The sequence below is a fragment of the Perissodus microlepis genome, chromosome 8 (genome assembly GCF_051167445.1).
Source record: "Perissodus microlepis isolate ML-2025 ecotype Zambia chromosome 8, ASM5116744v1, whole genome shotgun sequence".
Taxonomy (NCBI): Eukaryota; Metazoa; Chordata; class Actinopteri; order Cichliformes; family Cichlidae; genus Perissodus; species Perissodus microlepis.
This window is the reverse complement of record NC_140468.1, coordinates 22,563,854-22,583,504: the sequence shown is the minus strand read 5'-3', so window position 1 is coordinate 22,583,504 and position 19,651 is coordinate 22,563,854. Positions and strand designations below refer to the sequence as shown.

General features: G+C 41.1%; 1 protein-coding gene across 1 annotated transcript in view; it reads left to right on the top strand.

The window, feature by feature from the left end:
• The window catches only part of cacna1g (calcium channel, voltage-dependent, T type, alpha 1G subunit), a 310,938-nt gene that overhangs the window by 254,862 nt on the left and 36,425 nt on the right, over positions 1 to 19,651 (top strand). The window contains exons 24-28 of the mRNA XM_084938287.1: positions 1,865 to 1,991; positions 2,706 to 2,831; positions 2,967 to 3,056; positions 3,528 to 3,720; positions 5,409 to 5,459. Of these exons, the coding sequence (XP_084794413.1) occupies positions 1,865 to 1,991; positions 2,706 to 2,831; positions 2,967 to 3,056; positions 3,528 to 3,720; positions 5,409 to 5,459 (587 nt within the window). The remainder of the gene's footprint in view (positions 1 to 1,864; positions 1,992 to 2,705; positions 2,832 to 2,966; positions 3,057 to 3,527; positions 3,721 to 5,408; positions 5,460 to 19,651) is intronic.

Here is a 19,651-nt window from a genome sequence, read left to right as displayed (position 1 = left end):
GACGTTTGGTCTTTTTTTTTTTTTTTTTTTTTTTACCAGAAATGACTACAGACAGAAACTGGACTTTGATCAATGTCATTGCCAAGGGACTGAATGCAAACACGCTGTCAAAGAACAGGAGAATGAATCCCTGCAGACATTCACAGTTGCTCTCCTTGAGTACTAGTGCCCTCTATAGGCCAGATGTGGAGCCTCAGCCTATTATGGCAGTGAGTCAAACACATTTGAGCCACTTTGGTCCTGAGCACATTACAGTATTTTGGACTCTCACAGAGACTGAACCACTAAATATTAAGACCTAATGTGAACAGGACCTGGGGTGTTCTTTTGAAGATGGTGAGTGGAAACCACAATGTGAGGGAGCACTACCAGCCACCACAAGGTTTTTCACTTTTAACAACAGTGTCTATTTACACCAGAAAGACACCAAAGACAAATAAATCAATTTCAAATGTTTGCCCTAGATGCAAAATTATAGCCAATAACATGTAAAAATTCAAACATTGCAAAGAGATTCTGAAAGAGATTCTCAGATTTGAGATCCCTCACTCTGCTAGATTAACCTTTTTTAGACAACATGTCCCATTTCCTGTTTGCCTGAAGAAATAATCTACAATGAATACTGGCAATAAATATGTCTACGCTGATTAAAGCCTCCTCTGACATGTTTTGAGGCTGTGACATCGATTGGTTTCTGTACTCACATGTTGAAGCTTCAACATTTGGTTGTTGCCATGTTTGTTTATTTGCATCCAGACGCAGCCATGTTTAGACTACAGTATGGAGCACAAAGGTGCTAATGCAAACTAGTTTCTTTAGCATGCTATAGCCATAATCTTTATAGTTGTAACTCACAGATATACTGTTTAACTCGGTGAAAATGAAGCACAAGCCTGCTGGGTAGTCTTTAATACAAAGCATGCCTTCTTATTTTGTCAGATTGGTAATAGAAAACGAATGGAGAAGTTCAGTTTAGTGAATAAGCTGAGGTTAAGCCTTATACCACATCTAATAGCTACACCTGTCTTCCCTAACTTTAGACCAAATGGCACATACACACACAAATGGTTGAAACATTCAATAAACAAATAGTTAAAATAGCAAGTGAAGTGCAAGCAGGAAAAAAAGGGCAGCCACTGACTTGTAATTCTCTGATCAGGGCTATTGATCACTGCGACCTTGGTCAGTCTTGGCTCCTTATTATCTCATGTCTTCTCTTAATGTGCTATCGACTGTTCTATCACTCAATTGTCAGCCTGGAGAAAAACATACAGTGTAGACAAAGACAAATAGACAGTGGCAGAGAAGATTATCGCCTCAGCGGCTTTGGCTGCTGAGAAACTGTGTGGCAGTTTGTTTTTTAATCACCTGATCACCTCATATGTTTAGTGCTTGCTTGAAGAGAAAGCCTGTGCAGGCGAGCGCGTTACCCGTTAGGTTCCGTGTAGTATCTGTGTATTGAGTTTCTCCCTGTCAGAGAAGCACAGCTGCTGTGCAGTGCAGTGCCAGGTGCCCTGCTGGTGCTAATGAACCATCCTCATCAGTCCAGTGGCTTAATTAGAAGACTCTGTTTCTTTGACTGCAATAAGCAAAGAGATGTGTTTTTAAAGAAAAGAAAAGAGGGAGCAAATGAGAGACACGGCAAATAAACAAACTGCGATGGAGGGAGGGGCTGCGTGCGTGTCTAAAAGTGCCTGAAGTGAAGGCCTGGGGGGTAGGGGGCGTGATGAGGTTGCGGGTTGGATCGCTGCAGGCATCCATTCTCCATCTGGTGTGAGCTGCACAGTAACTGACCTAAGAGTGTCCTGCACAAACCCCCACACACACATAGTGCACTAATACTCCATTGTGTGCCATGTTCCAGCGTGATCAGCAGAGCCCCGGGCCTGAAGCTGGTGGTAGAGACCCTGATGTCGTCCCTGAAGCCCATCGGCAACATCGTGGTCATCTGCTGTGCCTTCTTCATTATCTTTGGCATCCTGGGAGTACAGGTGAGAGGGGAGGGGGAAATGGAGAGTATGCGCACAGACCTAATGAGAAGACTCTGTAAGCCTGCATTAGCAATTTGACATGTGATTGAATGCTCGCGCAGGTCTCCACCCTCTCCCGAACCACCTTGGGTGTATGTACATCTGGAAGGGCTATCAGAAAAACAGCTATTTTTTTATGCACTCTCCGACTTATAACTCATAGGCCTGGACGCTTATGTATGCTTATGTGGCCGCAATGAGTTTTCATGGCTAACAGCCCAAGGACCAATCCATACCAACAAGCTCTGTGGCCTTGGTGTAGTTCCAACTCCTGTTTGTCTGCCGTCAGGACATTAATGTCCTTTAACCATCTGTCCAAGTAAAGTAAGGTCATAAAGGGTTAATGGCTGTTATGACACCATGAGGCAGCAGTTGGAATATTCACTCATGAAGTGCAGAATTCAACCTCCAGTGTTCCCAACGCTACCGATCCATATGTTGTCGCTCAGTGTTGATGTGCTTTTGGAGCTTTTTATAGCTTCAGTAAAGAGCATACACACTTTGGCAAAGTACCATATCACCCTAAATCGTGTAATATGAAATACATAAATGTGCTCTCAGGGTTGAACTAAAGCTTTCAAAACCTGGAGTCCAATCACAGCAGGGTCACCTACAAACTTAACAGTGTTTTTGTGGTGGTTCAAATGTATGTGTGTCTGTGTGTTTTCTCCTCAGCTTTTCAAGGGAAAATTCTTCATTTGTCAAGGAGAGGATGTAAGGAACATCACCAATAAGTCAGACTGCTTGCAAGCCAGCTATAAGTGGGTCAGACACAAGTACAACTTTGACAACCTAGGACAAGTAAGACATTCGAAATGTCAAGATTCCTGATGGACAGACGCATGAATTAAAAAAAACTGATGATGCTGATCACGTTTTTCAACTGTTTTTAACTCTAGTCCGTGTTTACATTTCAACCCTGTCATCCTTTCTCAGGCCTTGATGTCTCTCTTTGTGCTGGCGTCAAAAGATGGATGGGTCGACATTATGTACGATGGGCTTGATGCTGTGGGAGTTGACCAACAGGTAAATGTTAAATTGCGCACACAAAATGTTGGCAAGTCCCTTGGCTGTTCAATATAATTTCTGGATTTCGTCTAATACAGCCGTACCTGGCAGGCAGTCATTACTTAGATTGAGTGATGAAGACTTCTTAATGTAAAAAAATCCTCCACATAGAGCTAAAAGAAGATTGATGTTTCCGTCTGCAGCAAGAGCCCTGCACAGAACAGAGCAGGCAGCAATGACAATAGAATAAGACACTGAAGACGTCAGATACAGTATGAAAGGAGGAGGTTGCAAAGCAGGTTGCAGCTACAAAGCACTTGTGAGTAAGGTAAAGCAGCTTTGCCAGTTAGATGTGTGGAAGGACATTACCTGGGCCATCAGCTGACGTGGGCGGGCATCAACATCAGCTGATCTAACCTGATTGTGTCTGACCCGGGTTTGCAGCCAGCCTGAATTAACGTCCTTCCTGATTTTTCTGTTGTTTTTCAGCCCATAATGAACTACAACCCATGGATGTTGCTCTACTTCATCTCCTTCCTCCTGATCGTCGCCTTCTTCGTGCTCAACATGTTTGTAGGCGTGGTGGTGGAGAACTTCCATAAATGCCGGCGCCACCAGGAAGCCGAGGAGGCCAAACGCAGGGAGGAGAAGAGACTGAAGCGCATGGAGAAAAAGAGACGGAGTAAGGAGAAGGAGCTGGCTGGTCGGTAGTCTTTCCACATCTTTCTGAGTCCTGCTTGATTTGAGCTTGAGCCTTTTTTTTTCCTTTTTGCTTTTTAATTTGATTTGGCCGAATACGGAAAAACGCAATTAGTGAGCTAGTATCAAATATAGTTGCTACTCTGCGGTAGAACTCCCTTTCCTTCGACCATCCTCTTTCCCTTTTACCGTGAGTAAAATGGAAAGAATTCTTAATCCAGTCTGGTGGTCACCTGCTCTGGCTCTGTAGAGTCTGCTGCAGGCTGTGGCGGCTTTCCTTCGACCCCAGCAATAATTAATCAAGCTGGATGTTAAGAAAAGCTCCCACAATCAGCAGGCTCGCAGAATTAGGACTGATGACCGCTGGAGTTAGCCGCCACCCTTTCCCTCCTCCCTTAACTTGCCTGGTCTACCGTAGACACCGTGCTTGGGATGGCCCCTTGGAGCATGCCCAGTGAGTGCTGACAGATGGGGCTTGCATGGTGGTGGGTATACAGAGCTAGAGGGAGGGGGAGTCAATGATTTCATCACCGTGGCCCGAAAAGGAGATGACCCCCCCTCCCTTCCTCTCTTCTGCATGCGGTTTAGTACAGCCGGAGGAGCAGGGATAGACCAAAATCTGGAAGAAAAGGAGGAAGAGTTTCACCTGTAGCTTGTGAGATTTGCGAAGGAGTTAGAGCTAATTTCACGCCTGTCCCACCCTCACCTCCGGCTGTATAGGAGTTGATGACAAACTGCTTTTTTTTTTTTTTCTTTTTACCTATTTTAATACTTTCCACTGCCTCCTACACCCCACAAAACAGTGCTAGGTTCTGCTAGCATTACCCTTCTTGGGAATTTGAGGCCTATACTCATGCCTGTACAGTATTTTGCCGAACCTATTCCAAAGGCACTTTTTTATATATATGTCTATATTTTGTACAAGGAGCAGTGGACACTTTTTTTTAAAGCCAAAAGGCAAAAAACCCAAACCTTTTCATTTCTTTTATATATATATAATTTTATTTGATAACCGGAATGTTTCCGTCGAGCTCTTGAGAAATACAGATGGAAATTGATCTTGCTTTTACAGGAGGTGTCCGCCAAGGCTATCTCATCCAATCAAGAAACTCACCCCGACCCTGTCACACACAGTCTACGTGTACACACAGTATATGTCAAGAGGCCCCTTTAACTCGTCTTCTTCCACATCTCTGAGTTTCTTTCCCTGCTTTTTTTTCTCCTTCTCTGATTTTTTTTCATTGAAACGGTTCTCTTCTTAATTTCTGGCTCAGTATTTTTTGCCAGGATGCTTTTTTTGTTTTGGTCTTTAGGGTGGCTAAAGGGCAAGAAGTTGATTCCTTAGTAAAACGGTAATACGAAAATGAAAAGTTGCTCATAACAGTTGCAGTTGTAACTCGACAATTTGTAAAGCGGGTGTTTTTGAAACCTTTGGTTTGTGACATGTGAACGTTTTTCATCCAAAGAACTGGACTCAGAATCTCTGGAAAGACGAAAATAACCATAGGCACACAAACCAGCTTAACCTTTCATCGCTACCTTCTAAGCCTTACTCCATCCCTCTTTCCCTCTTTCTATCTCTTTGACTCTCTTCTGTCTCTAACTTTCAGCCATCTTTCCTTTCTCGCTTTCTTCGGCCTCTGCCTGACTAACACGCTCTCATTCCTCTAGATTTATTGGTTCCGGGGGTGAGTTGGGCCCTCTCTGACGGCACACTGAAAGGTACAGAGTTTCCAGCATGTTCTGTGTGTCCCTTTTTAAAACCCCACACCGCCACCGACCACGACCACCCATTAACGGTGGCTAGGGTTAATAAGTTCAATGATCACGGGAGGTAGGGCCCCATCTTGCGTCCCCGCCCCCCTGCCTCTCTCCCATCAGCTCTCAGTCCGCTGGACATGCTGTTACCTGTTTTCTCTGTCGTGCCTTTGTCTTTCACAGCTCTTCCACACCGCTCGTGATCCATCCACTGTTCACAGCACCGCACCGCTGCTGCTGCACCACCAACACCACATGAAAGGAAGAGTTTGGTGTAAAATTAAATTAGCAGGGAAACTCAGGTGGCGAGAGGGAGAGAAGGGAAAAAGATGTTTCCACATAAGAATTCCAGAGTTTCCTTTAGTGTTTTCCAGACAGATGTGGTGTAATTCTCTCAGTATATGCTTATGATGCTCTTTTCTTTTAGTTACAATAATATTTTTTCTCAGCACCAAAGCCATTTTGTCATTTGAAAGCGTGGTGACATTTTTAGAAGAAAGTGTTACAAACTGAGAACATAAATGTTGTAATGGGCATAAAAGTACACTTTAGCATAGCTGTGCTTTAAGCTAACTCTTATTGTCAGCATGCTAACATACGTAGATTCGATAAACGCAGTATTTATATTATTTAGTTTACTGTTTGATTGAAACACAAACCTCAAGGTGGTACTGGAGGAAACTTCTCGACATCACTATAGTAAACAAACGTTAACACAGAAGTTTAAGTAAGTAAAATTGAGCTGTCGGTGGCTCTAGACGAAAAGTCGCTACCACACTCGCTAGTCATTCATCATCTTGGATTCAAACAAGACCGTAAACACTTTGTTCGATATTTCACTCTGAATGAAAGTGATCAGCTGATAAGTGGAGTCATGAAGTTAGTAAAACGGGCCAAGAATCTATAAGCAGCTCTACTTTGACTTTGAGATCTCAGCAATCTTTTGTTTTCTTGGTTTAGTGCAGCTAAACTCAGATAAGCGTAGCGTGACAGATGCTTACTTTGATGACACCAGCATTATGTAGGAGTAGGTCACGGATAATAGGTACTGATTTGTAAATAACTGGACATGTGTCACGGCGAGGTGTGCCGGTGTGTTTGTTAGAGCGGATCCGAAAGCAGACACTGGAGGAAGGAGCTGGTTTGCAAACAGAAGGCGAGCCTTTATTTCAGCTGACAACATGAAACTATGAAACACCAAGAATAACTATGAGAAACTATAACTGACTATGATAACAAAAGGTAAAACTATGAGTATGACTCAGACTGTGACTGTGACTGTGACTAGATGATAGTCTAGGGAGGGAAATTGGCGTCCCGCAATGAACAGTAAGAGACACATGACTTAAATACACACATGAGGTGATCAGGGGAAGTGGAGACACAGCTGACTAGGATGAACATAATGATGCACAGGAAATGTAAACTAAAACACAAAGACATGGAAACTGGACTTTCAAAATAAACAGGAAAACATGACAAGACACAGGCATGACAGCATTAACCAGGCAGACCAGAAACATGACAGATAAGACACAATAAACAACAAGGGGAACTGTAACACATGGGAAGATGACCCAAAGGAGACCTGCTAAACAATGAATAACTACAACTAAGGAACCCAGGATCTAAAAGTACGAACTATAAACAATGAATATCAAAATACAAGAAAACACAAAGCGCTGGGTCATACGACCCAGGACTGTGACAACATGAATAACTTGAGCTTGATATAATATATCAACAGTATATTTCTAACTAGGCAGCTCATTCTCTTTCGCTTCATACTTTATTTAAAGATAGAACACATTTTGGGGTCGACTTGAAAGAAAGGTAGATGTGAAATGTAAAAGTGAGGTCAGAGGTCAAATGTAACCTGATCTTAGCTGTAAACTATAATGTGATGTTAAGAATCCCCATATACCAGATCTTTTCCTACATTTTGCCAATACAAACAAAGGCAGCTGGATTTTAAGCAGAATTTTAAAGATAAAAGACATTTTAATGAAGGTTTGACCTTAATTGACCTTGAGGAGAGGTCATATATCATTCCCTGTATGCCTATATATTGTCAATACAAACAATGGCAGTAAGAAAAATAGTTTCAAATAGCTCTGTGTAACATTTTTATTACTTTGACTTTCAAATCAGCCTACTGAATTTAGTGAAGGAAACGTCAGAGCTCAAATGTAACATGACATTTGAAATCTTCCTGCAATACTTTTATATGATAACAACACACACCACACTTATAAGAATCATAGTTTACAAGTTGACGCTACCATGCCAACTCTTATTGATCAGCAACAAAATATGGTAAGCTATGGAGCCCCGCAAGGGACATTGGTGAAAGAAAAAAAAAAAGATGGACTTTTGCGAGATGTCCCTTGCAGGGCTCCGTAGTAACACATCAAATAAACAGGGCATGAATTTTTCTAATCTTGATGATTAAAAAGTCTTTTCATTTTCTCAGTTTCCCCCGAGTATTTCAGCATCAAGTTTGAAATTCTAGTACCGCAACACTAGATGATAATACCGATCCTTTTTTGTTTTACACCGTTTATCATTTAGTAACAAGTTCTGGCAAACGTATTCGGTACTGACCAAAAAAGTTACTGACCTATCAAAACCAATAGGAAAGAAGCTAAAGACCAGTTTACTAATTACTCAGAATTATTCGTTAAACTTTAATAATGTGTTGGATTTCTCTCTCTTGCATTGTGTCTTGTAACTTCAGCTCACTGCTGTCACTACAGATTGGTACCAAAAAGGTACAAGTAAAATCATCTATTAAGGCTTACCAGCCTCTATTCAAAGGCCACAGAGATTCAATCAAGAAATTTCTGTTATTTGGTCCCTGAATCTTTGCTTAGTTTAGAAATCTTCATTTAGGACATCCAGAATCAGAATGTGTAGATGTTGCTATATTAAACTGCAGCAAACTGAAATCAGCTCCAGCTTGTTTCGCTCAAAGGTTTAAACTGTTCCTTTGGTCTATTTCTACTTTATCACGTGTGCATCGTTATTAAATCATGATCTCAAATAGAATAAAAGAATGTCCGATTCACTAGGAAACACTGTGTGCAAAGGTCGCATCGGTATGAGTTGTGATTAGCTGAGACCACAGCAGGTTTGTTCACAGCTTGTTGGGCATAAAAGGTCATCCTGGCGGTGTGACCACTGCCTGAATTGCCACAAGTAGTTTCCATGGAAATCTGCTAAAGGTATTGTTATGAAAGATGGAAGCTGCTGAGATCTCGTGAATGAGAGTTTGTGTGAGTAGGCTTAGCTATATCCCGATGGTCCCATCATCACCTCGGTTTACTTACAGCAGGTAAGCGGGAGTGGTGTCTGTTAATTTGCGGCACATTCCTGGAAGGTAGACCCGGCTGTGTTGCTTCGTATTCTTGTGTGCATATGAGTGTGTCGGGGAGCAGATGGCTGCAAAACAGGTTGTGAAATATGCAGGAGCAGCTATCGCATCCTCAAATCCCCCCCCTCCTCTCAGTGTGGATGAATGTCTGACCCCCACAGCCTCTCTGTTGATCCTTTTTTGCCTCAGTCTCTTGTAACATTTAGGTAGTTTTACCCAAAAGGTAATTACAGTACTGACACAAACACAAAAGTCCCACAGAAAAACCACGCCTGCACACTGTGTATGTGTATTTGAGGTGTCCAGCACACTCCACGCGTGTGGGGTCGTTATCATTTGTAGAGACTCGATGGAGGAGTGGAACAAAGAGAGAGGAAAAGAGGTGATCAAGGAGGTGCATTAAGATTTCCACTGATGATGCAGGGAGGAGGAGAAGATATGCATGTGGGTGGAGGAGGTGGCAGAGTTACACAAACACTGTATCAGGCTGTAATAATGCAGTGATGTAAGCACAGACAGGTGCACGCTGAAGAAGAAGTGGCGATGCATTGTGACATGCAGAGAGCGAGCGCAGGAACACCTAAGGCTAAATTTGAAACTCTGCCCTGTTGTTGGAGTTGACTTGTTGTGTTGAGTCACAGTCAGCTGGCTGTGGCAGACACATCAAGTGAAGCTACAGTGCACTGCATGGTGTATGCAGCAAATTGTAAATATAGCTGCGTGCTGCTTCCTCCCTCTCGAGGAGCTACCACAATGATAGCGTTCTGGATCTTTTGACACACAGCGGCTTGCATCAGGGTAATGATGCTCTTAGTGTTGATGCCTGAGTCTATAGGCTGTTGGCTGTGATTATGCAGCCATAGTATTAAATGTAGTCACAGTTACTCTATAAAAAACTCTATAATGTCTTTTAGAGTAACAATTTGAAGCTTGTGGACCTGAGAAGAAAGACCCAAGTTCCCAGACCCCATCGTGTTGTCAAATTAGTGTAGAAAGTATAAAACTGAGAGGAATTCTACTTTCAAAAAATTGTAGGGTTGCAAAGGAAATCAGCATAATTTCACTGCACTGCCTGGTTAATTCTGCAGATCTGCTCGTTATCTGTATTCCATACTTCGAAGTAGCCAGATAGCTACATTTCATTACCACTGTACATGTTATAGAACTACCAAAAATACTGCTGTAATACAGTTTAAAATGTATATTTTATACCAAGGAACCAAAACGCTACCTTCTTATACTGCACAGAAGTTGTAAGGAAGCGGTCAAACCAAATCATAGAGTTACAAAGTAAAAGCTAAACAATTAGAACAGAAACTATGAAACAAAGCCCAAGACATTCGCTTCCTCTTAGATGAAGTTTGATGACGTTTTTACCCCTCAGTCTTAAGGATGATGGAGTATTGTTGTCATGGCTTTCGGGTGGCTTTTAAAACAGGATGTTTAAACTGATACCAGAGGTGCTAAAAGTCTTGGACATCTTGAAAAAATATCAATTAAAGTGATATAAAAGTGATGTACCAAACTGTAATGATGGCTGAAATAAGAGTAATGAAAAAAAGAGATGTATCCTTATAGAGGCATCATTGTAAAATCCACAGTAAGTTTGTAGAACACGGATATCTTTACTAAAACAATAATTTTCTTGTTCTGTTGTAGTATCTGCTTCTAGCATTATTTGAGTGTGTTTACATACACATAATATGGACCATGCAGTGTAAGTGTAGTTCTGTGAGGCTAAACATAAAAGTTGTAATTAGGAGCAGAGAGGAAAGTAACGGGCACGGTTTAGAGAAAAGCTTTAAAAGCTGCAGTACATTTGAATATTTGAAGGTGAATGTGTTGTGAATTTGTAAGGTGATGACATGCTAACTGTTTATGACTAGAATTTAAAGTCGTACTTTTAATTTGCATGTGTTTGTGCGTTCGTGTGTGTGTGTGCGCACACCATACTCCGGCTATAAGTCAAGTCTGAGGGAACCATGGTTCTGTCGTGTTAACAGATGGCCCTCGGCTTCCCAAACACGCCGAACAGATCGCGCTGTATCCCAAGCAGCTCTGGCTGGGTCAGCCCCCACATGAATTCACTCTATCATAACACACTTGTCATCACATCTCACCCCAAACAGTGAGCTGATCAAGAAATACAAGTGCAGGAGAGAGTAATATAAACCCAGAATACTGCAAACAGTCGCACACAAACATGGCTATCTGTATACCTTCACATTGACTCTCTGCTGTTTATCTGTTAGGTTTAACAGCTGTCCCTTTTTGCAACTTTATCTTTTTGATATAGGATTGCATGATTTTAACACTGACCACATATGTTTTGAGCCGTTTCCATCTCTGTTGGTGGTCTCACGTTGCTGTGGAAACTGGCATATTTAAGAGCTGATTGCCAGCTGATACTTTGCTGTAAATCAGCCTCCTACTCTGAGCCCAACAACAACACTTTCATGCTGTTTATCCACTAACCTTTGTGTTGTGGGACATGGCAGATTAATATTATTATTATTAATATATCCTGTGAACTAAATGCAATGTCATTAGCAGCAGATTGCCTTAGTAAATCTAGTTTTTATTTTAGTTAACGAAAAAAATGTTCATATCTAGTTGTAATTTTCAGTTTTGTGTTACTTAACCATAATAACCTTGTTGTTCCTCAATCAACTGTGTTAACATCAGCATAAAAACAGGAGCTTCACTGCATGGTTTTCCATGGTTAAGCAGCTCCTGTGGGTGTGATGTGTTGATGGCCCAGTAGTTTTGTCCTTATCCAGTCTTTAAATCTGACGTTATTAGCTATGTCTGGGCCCAAACTCCGCTGCAGGTCCCAAAGTCAAAAGATCACTGCGGGATAACTGAGTTGAAAAACTGTCTAAATTCCATCATCTTTAATAAAATGATCAGCGTTCTGCTCTACCAGGTGTAACAATTAAGTTTAACATCCAGGCATCCATGAAAACGGAATCTATTAAATTTAACAGAGTTAGAAGTTAGCAGGAAGTTAGCTCGCTAGTTTCCATCTAAATGAAACACACCATGTTCTGACTGAGGGATTTATGAAACAAATTAAGACGTACAGCTCTGCTATCACTTCCAACATAAATGAAGACAAGAAACTAAACAGCAGTGACGTTTGTAGGGTTAATGAAGTTTGGCTAACCGGTATATAATCATGTGCTACGTGGTGGCTAGCGACACAGCTATGTTAGCATAATATAAACAGTGAAACTGGAGGATGAACGCTAACCTTTTTCCACTCGATAAAAGTTAACGTTCCCGATGGTTAAGGACAAATGCAATCACATGGCAGGATGCTGTAAACGGACCAAACTTCAGTCAGGAGAACAACTGAGATAATCCATCCACAATACAAGGTTAATCATTAATATACTGCTGCATGCGCTGGGCTGTAGTTACATCGTAGGGTTTTAATAACTGAGCTTTAAAATGAACAGCGGTAATAAAAACCGAGAGAGGCCGACAGTGATCACTGACTGTTTTTAGGGGCTTTTTGAGATTAAATAGAACAAGATACAAAGCATTAAAACATGTTAAAAGCACAACAGCCTTATTAAACGCAGGGTAGTTTGGGCCCGTAAGCAGGGTTCATCACGTCATCGCTTAAAGACGGGATAGTGAACAAACATTCCTATAATAAGCTCATATTTCCCCATGTAGATTAATGAATTTCATGTTTATTTTTTTGTATAAATTCAAGTCACATATATAAGTGATAAAAACAAACAAACAATGTAATTAGTATGCTCTACTGCAGCGGTCCCTAAACCCCGGGCCATGGACCGGTACCGGTAATCGTTATTGTTATTTTTTTTCGCGTTTTTATCGTTAACTCGGTTTCCGTGGGTCTTTTCCTGTGTGTTATAAATAAATCTTCTTTTTTTTGTACTGGTACTGGTTGTATTCTTTTGTATTTATCCGTGACACCTTAAAGGCCGGTGTCTTTATTGTCAGACATAAACCCGTCCGTGGCGCAAAAATAGTTGGGGACCGCTGCTCTACTGAGTTCTTAGGCTTTTTTTCACTGAGCTCCAAATGCATGTAAATGTATATCAAGGTTCACAAAGTTTTCCAGCTTTTTAAACTTCTGACACCAACTATAAAGACACATTTTGCTTAGCATCACACAGAGGAAGTTTTTAAACTCAAGGGAAAACTTGACAGGGCTTCATTGCTTCCCCACATATATAACGGTTTCTCTATTTGCAAAAAGTGTGCCCACAGCGCTGCAGATAACTGCGCAGGCGGTTGATGTGGACAATATGACTGTTGTATTCTTCATGTCTAGTTATAAAACGTCACCATCTTAAGTTGGGTAGTTTATTCTTAAGCCACGTTGCTAATCTTTGCTGTCGACACAAGTCCAGCAGTTAACAAGAACACAAGGATAATGGGATCATCCCCTCTCATGTTGGTTCCCCTGGCACCAAAAACATACACTGTGACATCCAAAAAACATTAGCGTGGGTACACAAAGCAGCTTGACATTCCATGAATAGCTTTCTTCATCTATTAGCTTGGCGCGCATACACATATACACAAGGAGCCACACAAAGCCAGCCGGTGCCAATCCATAGCTGTATCTGGGTCAGCACTAACAGAGATGAATCGAACAGAAGTTTCACATCGCCCCTCTTTCTTTCTTTCTTTCTTTCTTTCTTTCTATTCCATCGCTGTAGAAATGTAATTAATAACTGCAGCACTTTAGGGAGAGGGTGAATGGGAGAAGGAAGAGAGGCAACAAAAAAAAGTCTCAGAGGGGAGCAGGATGTGGGGGAAGGAAGTGAGAGACAGAGAGACAGGCAAGAAATCCCAGAGATTCACCTCAGGGGTGTAAAAGTTTGATGCCACAAGGTGTAAGTAGCAGTGTTTAGTGAAGTGTTAAATGCGATGAATCTTTCATAACTTTTGGCGGTTAGCAGCAACTGGACGCTGTGTTACCTAGCCTAAACTGTAATAATATGTTTTGAAGTTACCTCATCCAGGATGCAGTGAATGAAGCTAATTTGTTTTGGTGCAATATTGCATATATTCATTAATCTCTGCTTGTGGTGGTGTGAATGAGGGATGATTGATATGTACTGAAAAAAGCGAGAATGCAAACTCAAAAATCAAAAAGCATCGAATGACTAATGAAGTTCATTCATTTGCACAGAAGGCAGCGTTTTAACTTTAATAAATGCTTCAACTATTCTGACAGAGCATGTTGTAATTACATAGGTTGACTGAAAAGCTGTAAGTAATTTGTGGGAGCTGCGGGGGGGGGGGGTGCGCCAACAACACTCACTATGAATGTTTCATGTTGGAAACTTTCTCCATGAATATTTCATCTGCAGAAATGTCAAAAAGAGAGCAGCATGGAGCAGAGTGGGCAGACAGCCTAATATTGTAGCGCTGCCCTGCTGCACCGAATGTAGTGATGAAAGAGACATGAGGCAGATTTTTTTTTTTCTTTCTTATTTCTCCTGGGCAGAGTTATTTATGCAGAGGGCCATAACTAAAAGCTGTGTCTTAACCATTGTGTGTGTGTGCGGTGTAGTCAAGAAGAAACACTCAGTTGGAACGCCAAAAGCTGTGTCATGAGCTGCACGTGTGATTGAATCAGGCTCATTGTTATGTTTGGCCGGGTCAAACAACATCATTTGACGAAATATATTTGTGACATTTTTCCACTTTTGTGTAGTTATGGGCTACTTGGTGGTAAAATATTCACTACCTTTTCTGATTTATTGTACTAAGTGGGGCAAGTTAGCATAACTGCTTGAGTTCTGCAGGTGATCTGCTAACAATGCAAAGACCAGTGCAGTCTATCAAAAGCAGCAAAGATATTCAGTGTCAAGACTCAGTAAAGAGCTGCAGGGTAGAGCTAGCCTTGGCACAGCACTCATAGCTTTGAGTTACCCATCTGCAGTTATTACGTGCTTGATCTGATAACAAATCCTTCTGGCAACTGTTTTTTTTTCTTGCATTATTATTTTTGACACAATTTTCTGTAAATTACCTTCTGCAAACTCATTTATGATTCATTTAAATATTATTCTCCCCAAATTGTGTGTCCTAAGGAGGAAACTTGTAAAATACTTACAATACTTAATTATATAATCTCGTTAAAATGACGTGGGATTTGCCGTGTTAATGCGGTTATGCCGTTAATGTCATTTTAACTAGATTAACTCTGACAGCACTAATAATTTTTTAGCACCAAAAAGAGCCCAGTGTGGTCCTTGATTTTTAGTGATGTAATCAGGATGATTAACTCAAAGCATAAATACAGTGTAATATAATATGTATCATATACCATCTTCACCAACTTTGTTTATATATATATATATTAGCTTAGCAAGTTTGTGTGAAGCTGATTGAAATGTCACTGATTGGTCGTTAATGTTAAATTTGTCAAGTTTTCATGAACCAAAACCTATTAGAAAAACATTTCTTGCAAACTAAAACAGAGTAAATGGCATGTAATCGTTGATGGTAACAATCTTGATAATCCCTCAGTCAAACTATTGGAATGTCAATGAGAACCTTAAATCTTATTTTCCATTTTCAGATTTTGCGCACATATTTCTGCATAAATGCAGGAGTGTTGAAGGATTTTAGCATTCTTGTTGATTCAGGAACATGCGAGAATTTTGCCTTTGCTTTTTGCCTAATAAAACAAGTGGAATCACAGTCTGTCAATGTCTAGTGCGTTGTTGTAAAAGCTTAATCGGACGTTTCATATGGGACCTTTTTCTTTCTGTTCTTAAAAGTAGATTAGAGCTTGTCTTAAAGTATGTATCAGTCTTTAGCAAGTATTGCAGATCTGTTATGGAGATGCCTTTTGTGTGGTTTACAGCTGTATGATGAGTGGTTGTAACGCAAAATATTATCTGAAAGTGTAGACAAAGACAAAAAGTTGGCATCAAATATCAAATCCAGCCTTCGCCCAAGAAAGGGTGAAGACATTAAAATCAAGGTCTTGCTGTTGTGCATATTGTCGCTCTCAACATAAACACAAATGCAGGTAAAGGAAGAAGGGTTAAACGCAGTCATTATGCTGTTATAAAGCTTCCCATCCGTCCTGTATCTTGTTCTCACCGTTTTCCCTGTTATTCCGCCTTCCACTCACTCTGTCCAATTGCTTGCATTCACCATTCAGTCCCCCATTTCAATTGGTCCATCCTGCTCAAGTATGACTCAGAAAGGTGTGTCGGTCTACTATGTGAACCAGCACAATGTGTGTCAGTGTGGGTGTGTTAAAGAGTGCTGGCACGAGTGGGTGTTACCATGCCCTGTCATTTTGAACGATGTCATGTTTTCTTATTTACCTCTTCTCCTCTGGACTTTTCAGTTTGCTCTGCTGTTCCTCTGCGCTGCTCTCAAATCTGATGCGAATTCCGTCCTTCGCTGTTTTTGTCTTTTTCTCACCACTGTGTCGCTTCCTGTCTCTTTTGATGTTCTAAGCAGGACAGCAGAGCATTCAGGAATTCCACTTAAATCTTTTTTTGACTGTAACTATTCATATTGACAATCTTTTTTTTTCTTTTTTTTTTAGACTCAGTGTTTGCTGGATATCAAAAATGGACATCCGGTCCTTGACAATGACGGTTGACATATTTTTTTCCGGCAGACGCTGAGTCTCAAGGTTTATTACTGAACCATTCACCATGAAGGATAGGGGCATAAAAGCAGCCACCGCATCCACCCAAACACCTGCCCCATAACTGTGTTACTTATTTCCGTCCGACCTTTAAAATGCATCGTAGCTGCTTTTACGTCCCGTGTCCTGCTCTTCCTTTCACAGCCATTCCCATTCCAAACTTTTAAGTCCACTTTAATCCCTACATCTCATCCTTTACTTCCATCCATATCAATTCACACTCCTTATCCCACTATTCCAATCAGCTGTAAATGTCTGACAGAGCCTTCAGATACATTGAGAAGCGATCCAGCAGCCATTACGCCAATGAATCAAAGCCAGAGCAGTGCCTCGTATTGTTTTCAGATTCACTGTCAGGCCTCCTTTTCATGAGAGTAGTCGACACGGCATCCCTTCCACCTCACAGCTTACTCAGGACACCCTCACATGATCACCAGGTTCTGAGAAACTTTAGGCCCTTTTTGTTCCAGAACCATACGTCACATATCCAATCAAACCCAACCTGCCCTCACACGGTCACAGGATACCCATAGTGCTGTGCTATGGGGTTCTTTACCATCAGTCCGACAACCAAGGACCCTTATTTTGTCTGTATTTCCCAAAACAAGACCACCTCGAAAATGTATGCCTTCATGTTTTTGAGTGTGGCCACGTCCAAAAGCAACTGCCAGGCCAAAATCCTAATCTTTTTAATGCCACCTCCCACAAAGGAGATGGTGAGTAAGGGAAGGTGAGTAAATAAAGAGGGAAACTTGGTCTTTGAGTTGTTTTTGGACAGGGAATTGTTTATGTCCTGTTAATTCTAAGAGTTTTTTCCTCCTGTTTGACAGACCCTTGGGCAAAATTTCAGCAGGGTTTTTAGATCTCCTTTAGATGCACTTAAAATCATTAAAGTAAACCTAAAACCAAATGTCCACTGGATTGTGGATCTGCATTCGAGCTGAGCTACATTCTTGTAGTGTATGCAGGAAATGTTTCAGGGGGTGGAGCATCATCCAGCCTCTTTTCTAAGATACTTTTAATTTTCTGTATTTTACTCTTTTAAGTGTGCCAACAAATGCTTTTGGGTAGTACTTTAGCTACTGGTTGACCTCAGAACCTGGTAGCCACTGATAAAACTCATAACCTCCAACGTCTATCCTTAACTAAGACAGCTTGTTTGAGATGGAGGTTGTATTGAGGGCTGTACTAAGTACTAAGGCAGTGTATACTCTAACTTGAATAAGGATGACATTAATCTTTTGTCCTGCCTCCCTCCTCTCACCTGCTCTCACCCCTAGCTATTCGCAGCAAATTGCTGCCCCTCTGTGAGCGTCTGCTGGAGGTTTCTTCCTGTTAAATGGGAGTTTTTCCTTCCTACTGTCACCAAGTGCTTGCTCATAGGAGGTTGTGTGATTGTTGGGGTTTTTATAATTGTAGAGTTTTTAACTTCCGATATAAACAAGGTGACTGTTTCAATTTAGTGCTATAAAAATAAATTGAATTGAATTAAATTGAGCAGTTTAGTTGGTAATAATTGTAATAGTTTGGTCTCCTCTAAGAAGGCAACATTTGCTTTGTGGCTAACTCTTTTTGAATGTTTATAGTTGTGTTAATAACACAAATATTATCGTTAATTATTTTTATCAGTACAGCAGCAGCATGGGGATGACTTGGGGATGAATGGCAAACATATGACTTTTATAACTAACAACTAAATGAACATTTATTTCTATTTAAGCTCCATTAGCTAGGATACTAATAATAATGATAATTGTAATCGACAATATTAAATCATTTTCCAATAAATATAGACATTATAGATTCTTGTCCTCCAATTGCAATAAAGCTTATTCATTAGTAGAGACACAATGACATGGAGTCCCTCAAGACAGACCTGTCATCTCAAAGAATGGAGTCAGTCTCAGATTACATGATTTTTCTTTTTCATTTTTAAAATCTTTCTTTATACAGCACCAAATTAAAACAACAGTCACTTGAAGGTTCTTTATATTGTAAGATAAAGACTCTGCAATAATTCAGAGTACACCCCAACAATCAGATGACCCTGCTATGAGCACTTGGCGACAGTGGGAACGAAAAACTCCCTTTTAACAGGAAGAAACCTCCAATAGAACCAGACTCAGGGAAACAGGACAAAAGACAGACTGTGGATCAGAGCCAGAGATTAATAACAATAACATGATGATAAGATAGAAGAAACTGAGACAGGCTAAAAAAATTACTAAAATTATTATGAAATTATAACATTTTGGGGTAAAAAAAACTCATAAAGACGGATGAATGGAGCCATTTGAATGGCAACGGGTGCTCTGCTCAGCTAAGACAAAGATGCAGCTTAATGCAGCCAGATCTGGTGGACATTAACTGTAAAAGTAATGAAGTTGAAGTTGAAATAATTGTAAAGTTTTATTCTGTATGAACCCCCAGCATTTTCACAGTTCATTTTTAACCTAACAGGGAGAACAGCAGGCATAAGAAGCTCTAAGTCCCTGCCCCTTTTGCCCTGGCTGGTCCTGTTACACTTTCACACAAAAGCGGTGTCGCGAATGAGGATGGAAGCGCAAAGAGCAGATGCCGGGACCTTCACGGGCGGTCGGTCACGGCCCCTCTGTGCTTTTGCGCTCATCCTCATTCCCTTTCAAACCTCAGAGAGGAGGCTCCACCTGCCACATCAGTGAAGGACGTGCAAGGAGAAGGTGAAGTGGAGACAGAGGAAGCGAAAGTGGGAGCCGAAACAAAATCATTTTTCCATTCCTCTGAATGTTTTGGTAGCCCAGCTGGCTTAGGGGAGGAAAAAATAATTGCCAGCGTGATTGAAAGCAGGAGTTGCGTGAGCTCTACTCCTCATTAAGGAGAAGCTTTCTTTTTCTCCAGTGGAGGCGAAAAGAGCAGTGGGAGTTAGGGCAGGGGAGCCGGGGCAGCCAGTGTAATTTGGCTCCCTAAACTTTCACCTTCTCTTCTCACACTTCATTCGCTATGCTCCTCCAGAGACTAGTTGAGTTTTAGCCAAACGGTTTATGTCTCTCACTTTCTTCTCCCTTATCCACATATCTCTTGTTGGGCCTTGCCCTTGCTGCCACATCCATAATCTTAAGGGCAGTGCTCACTTAT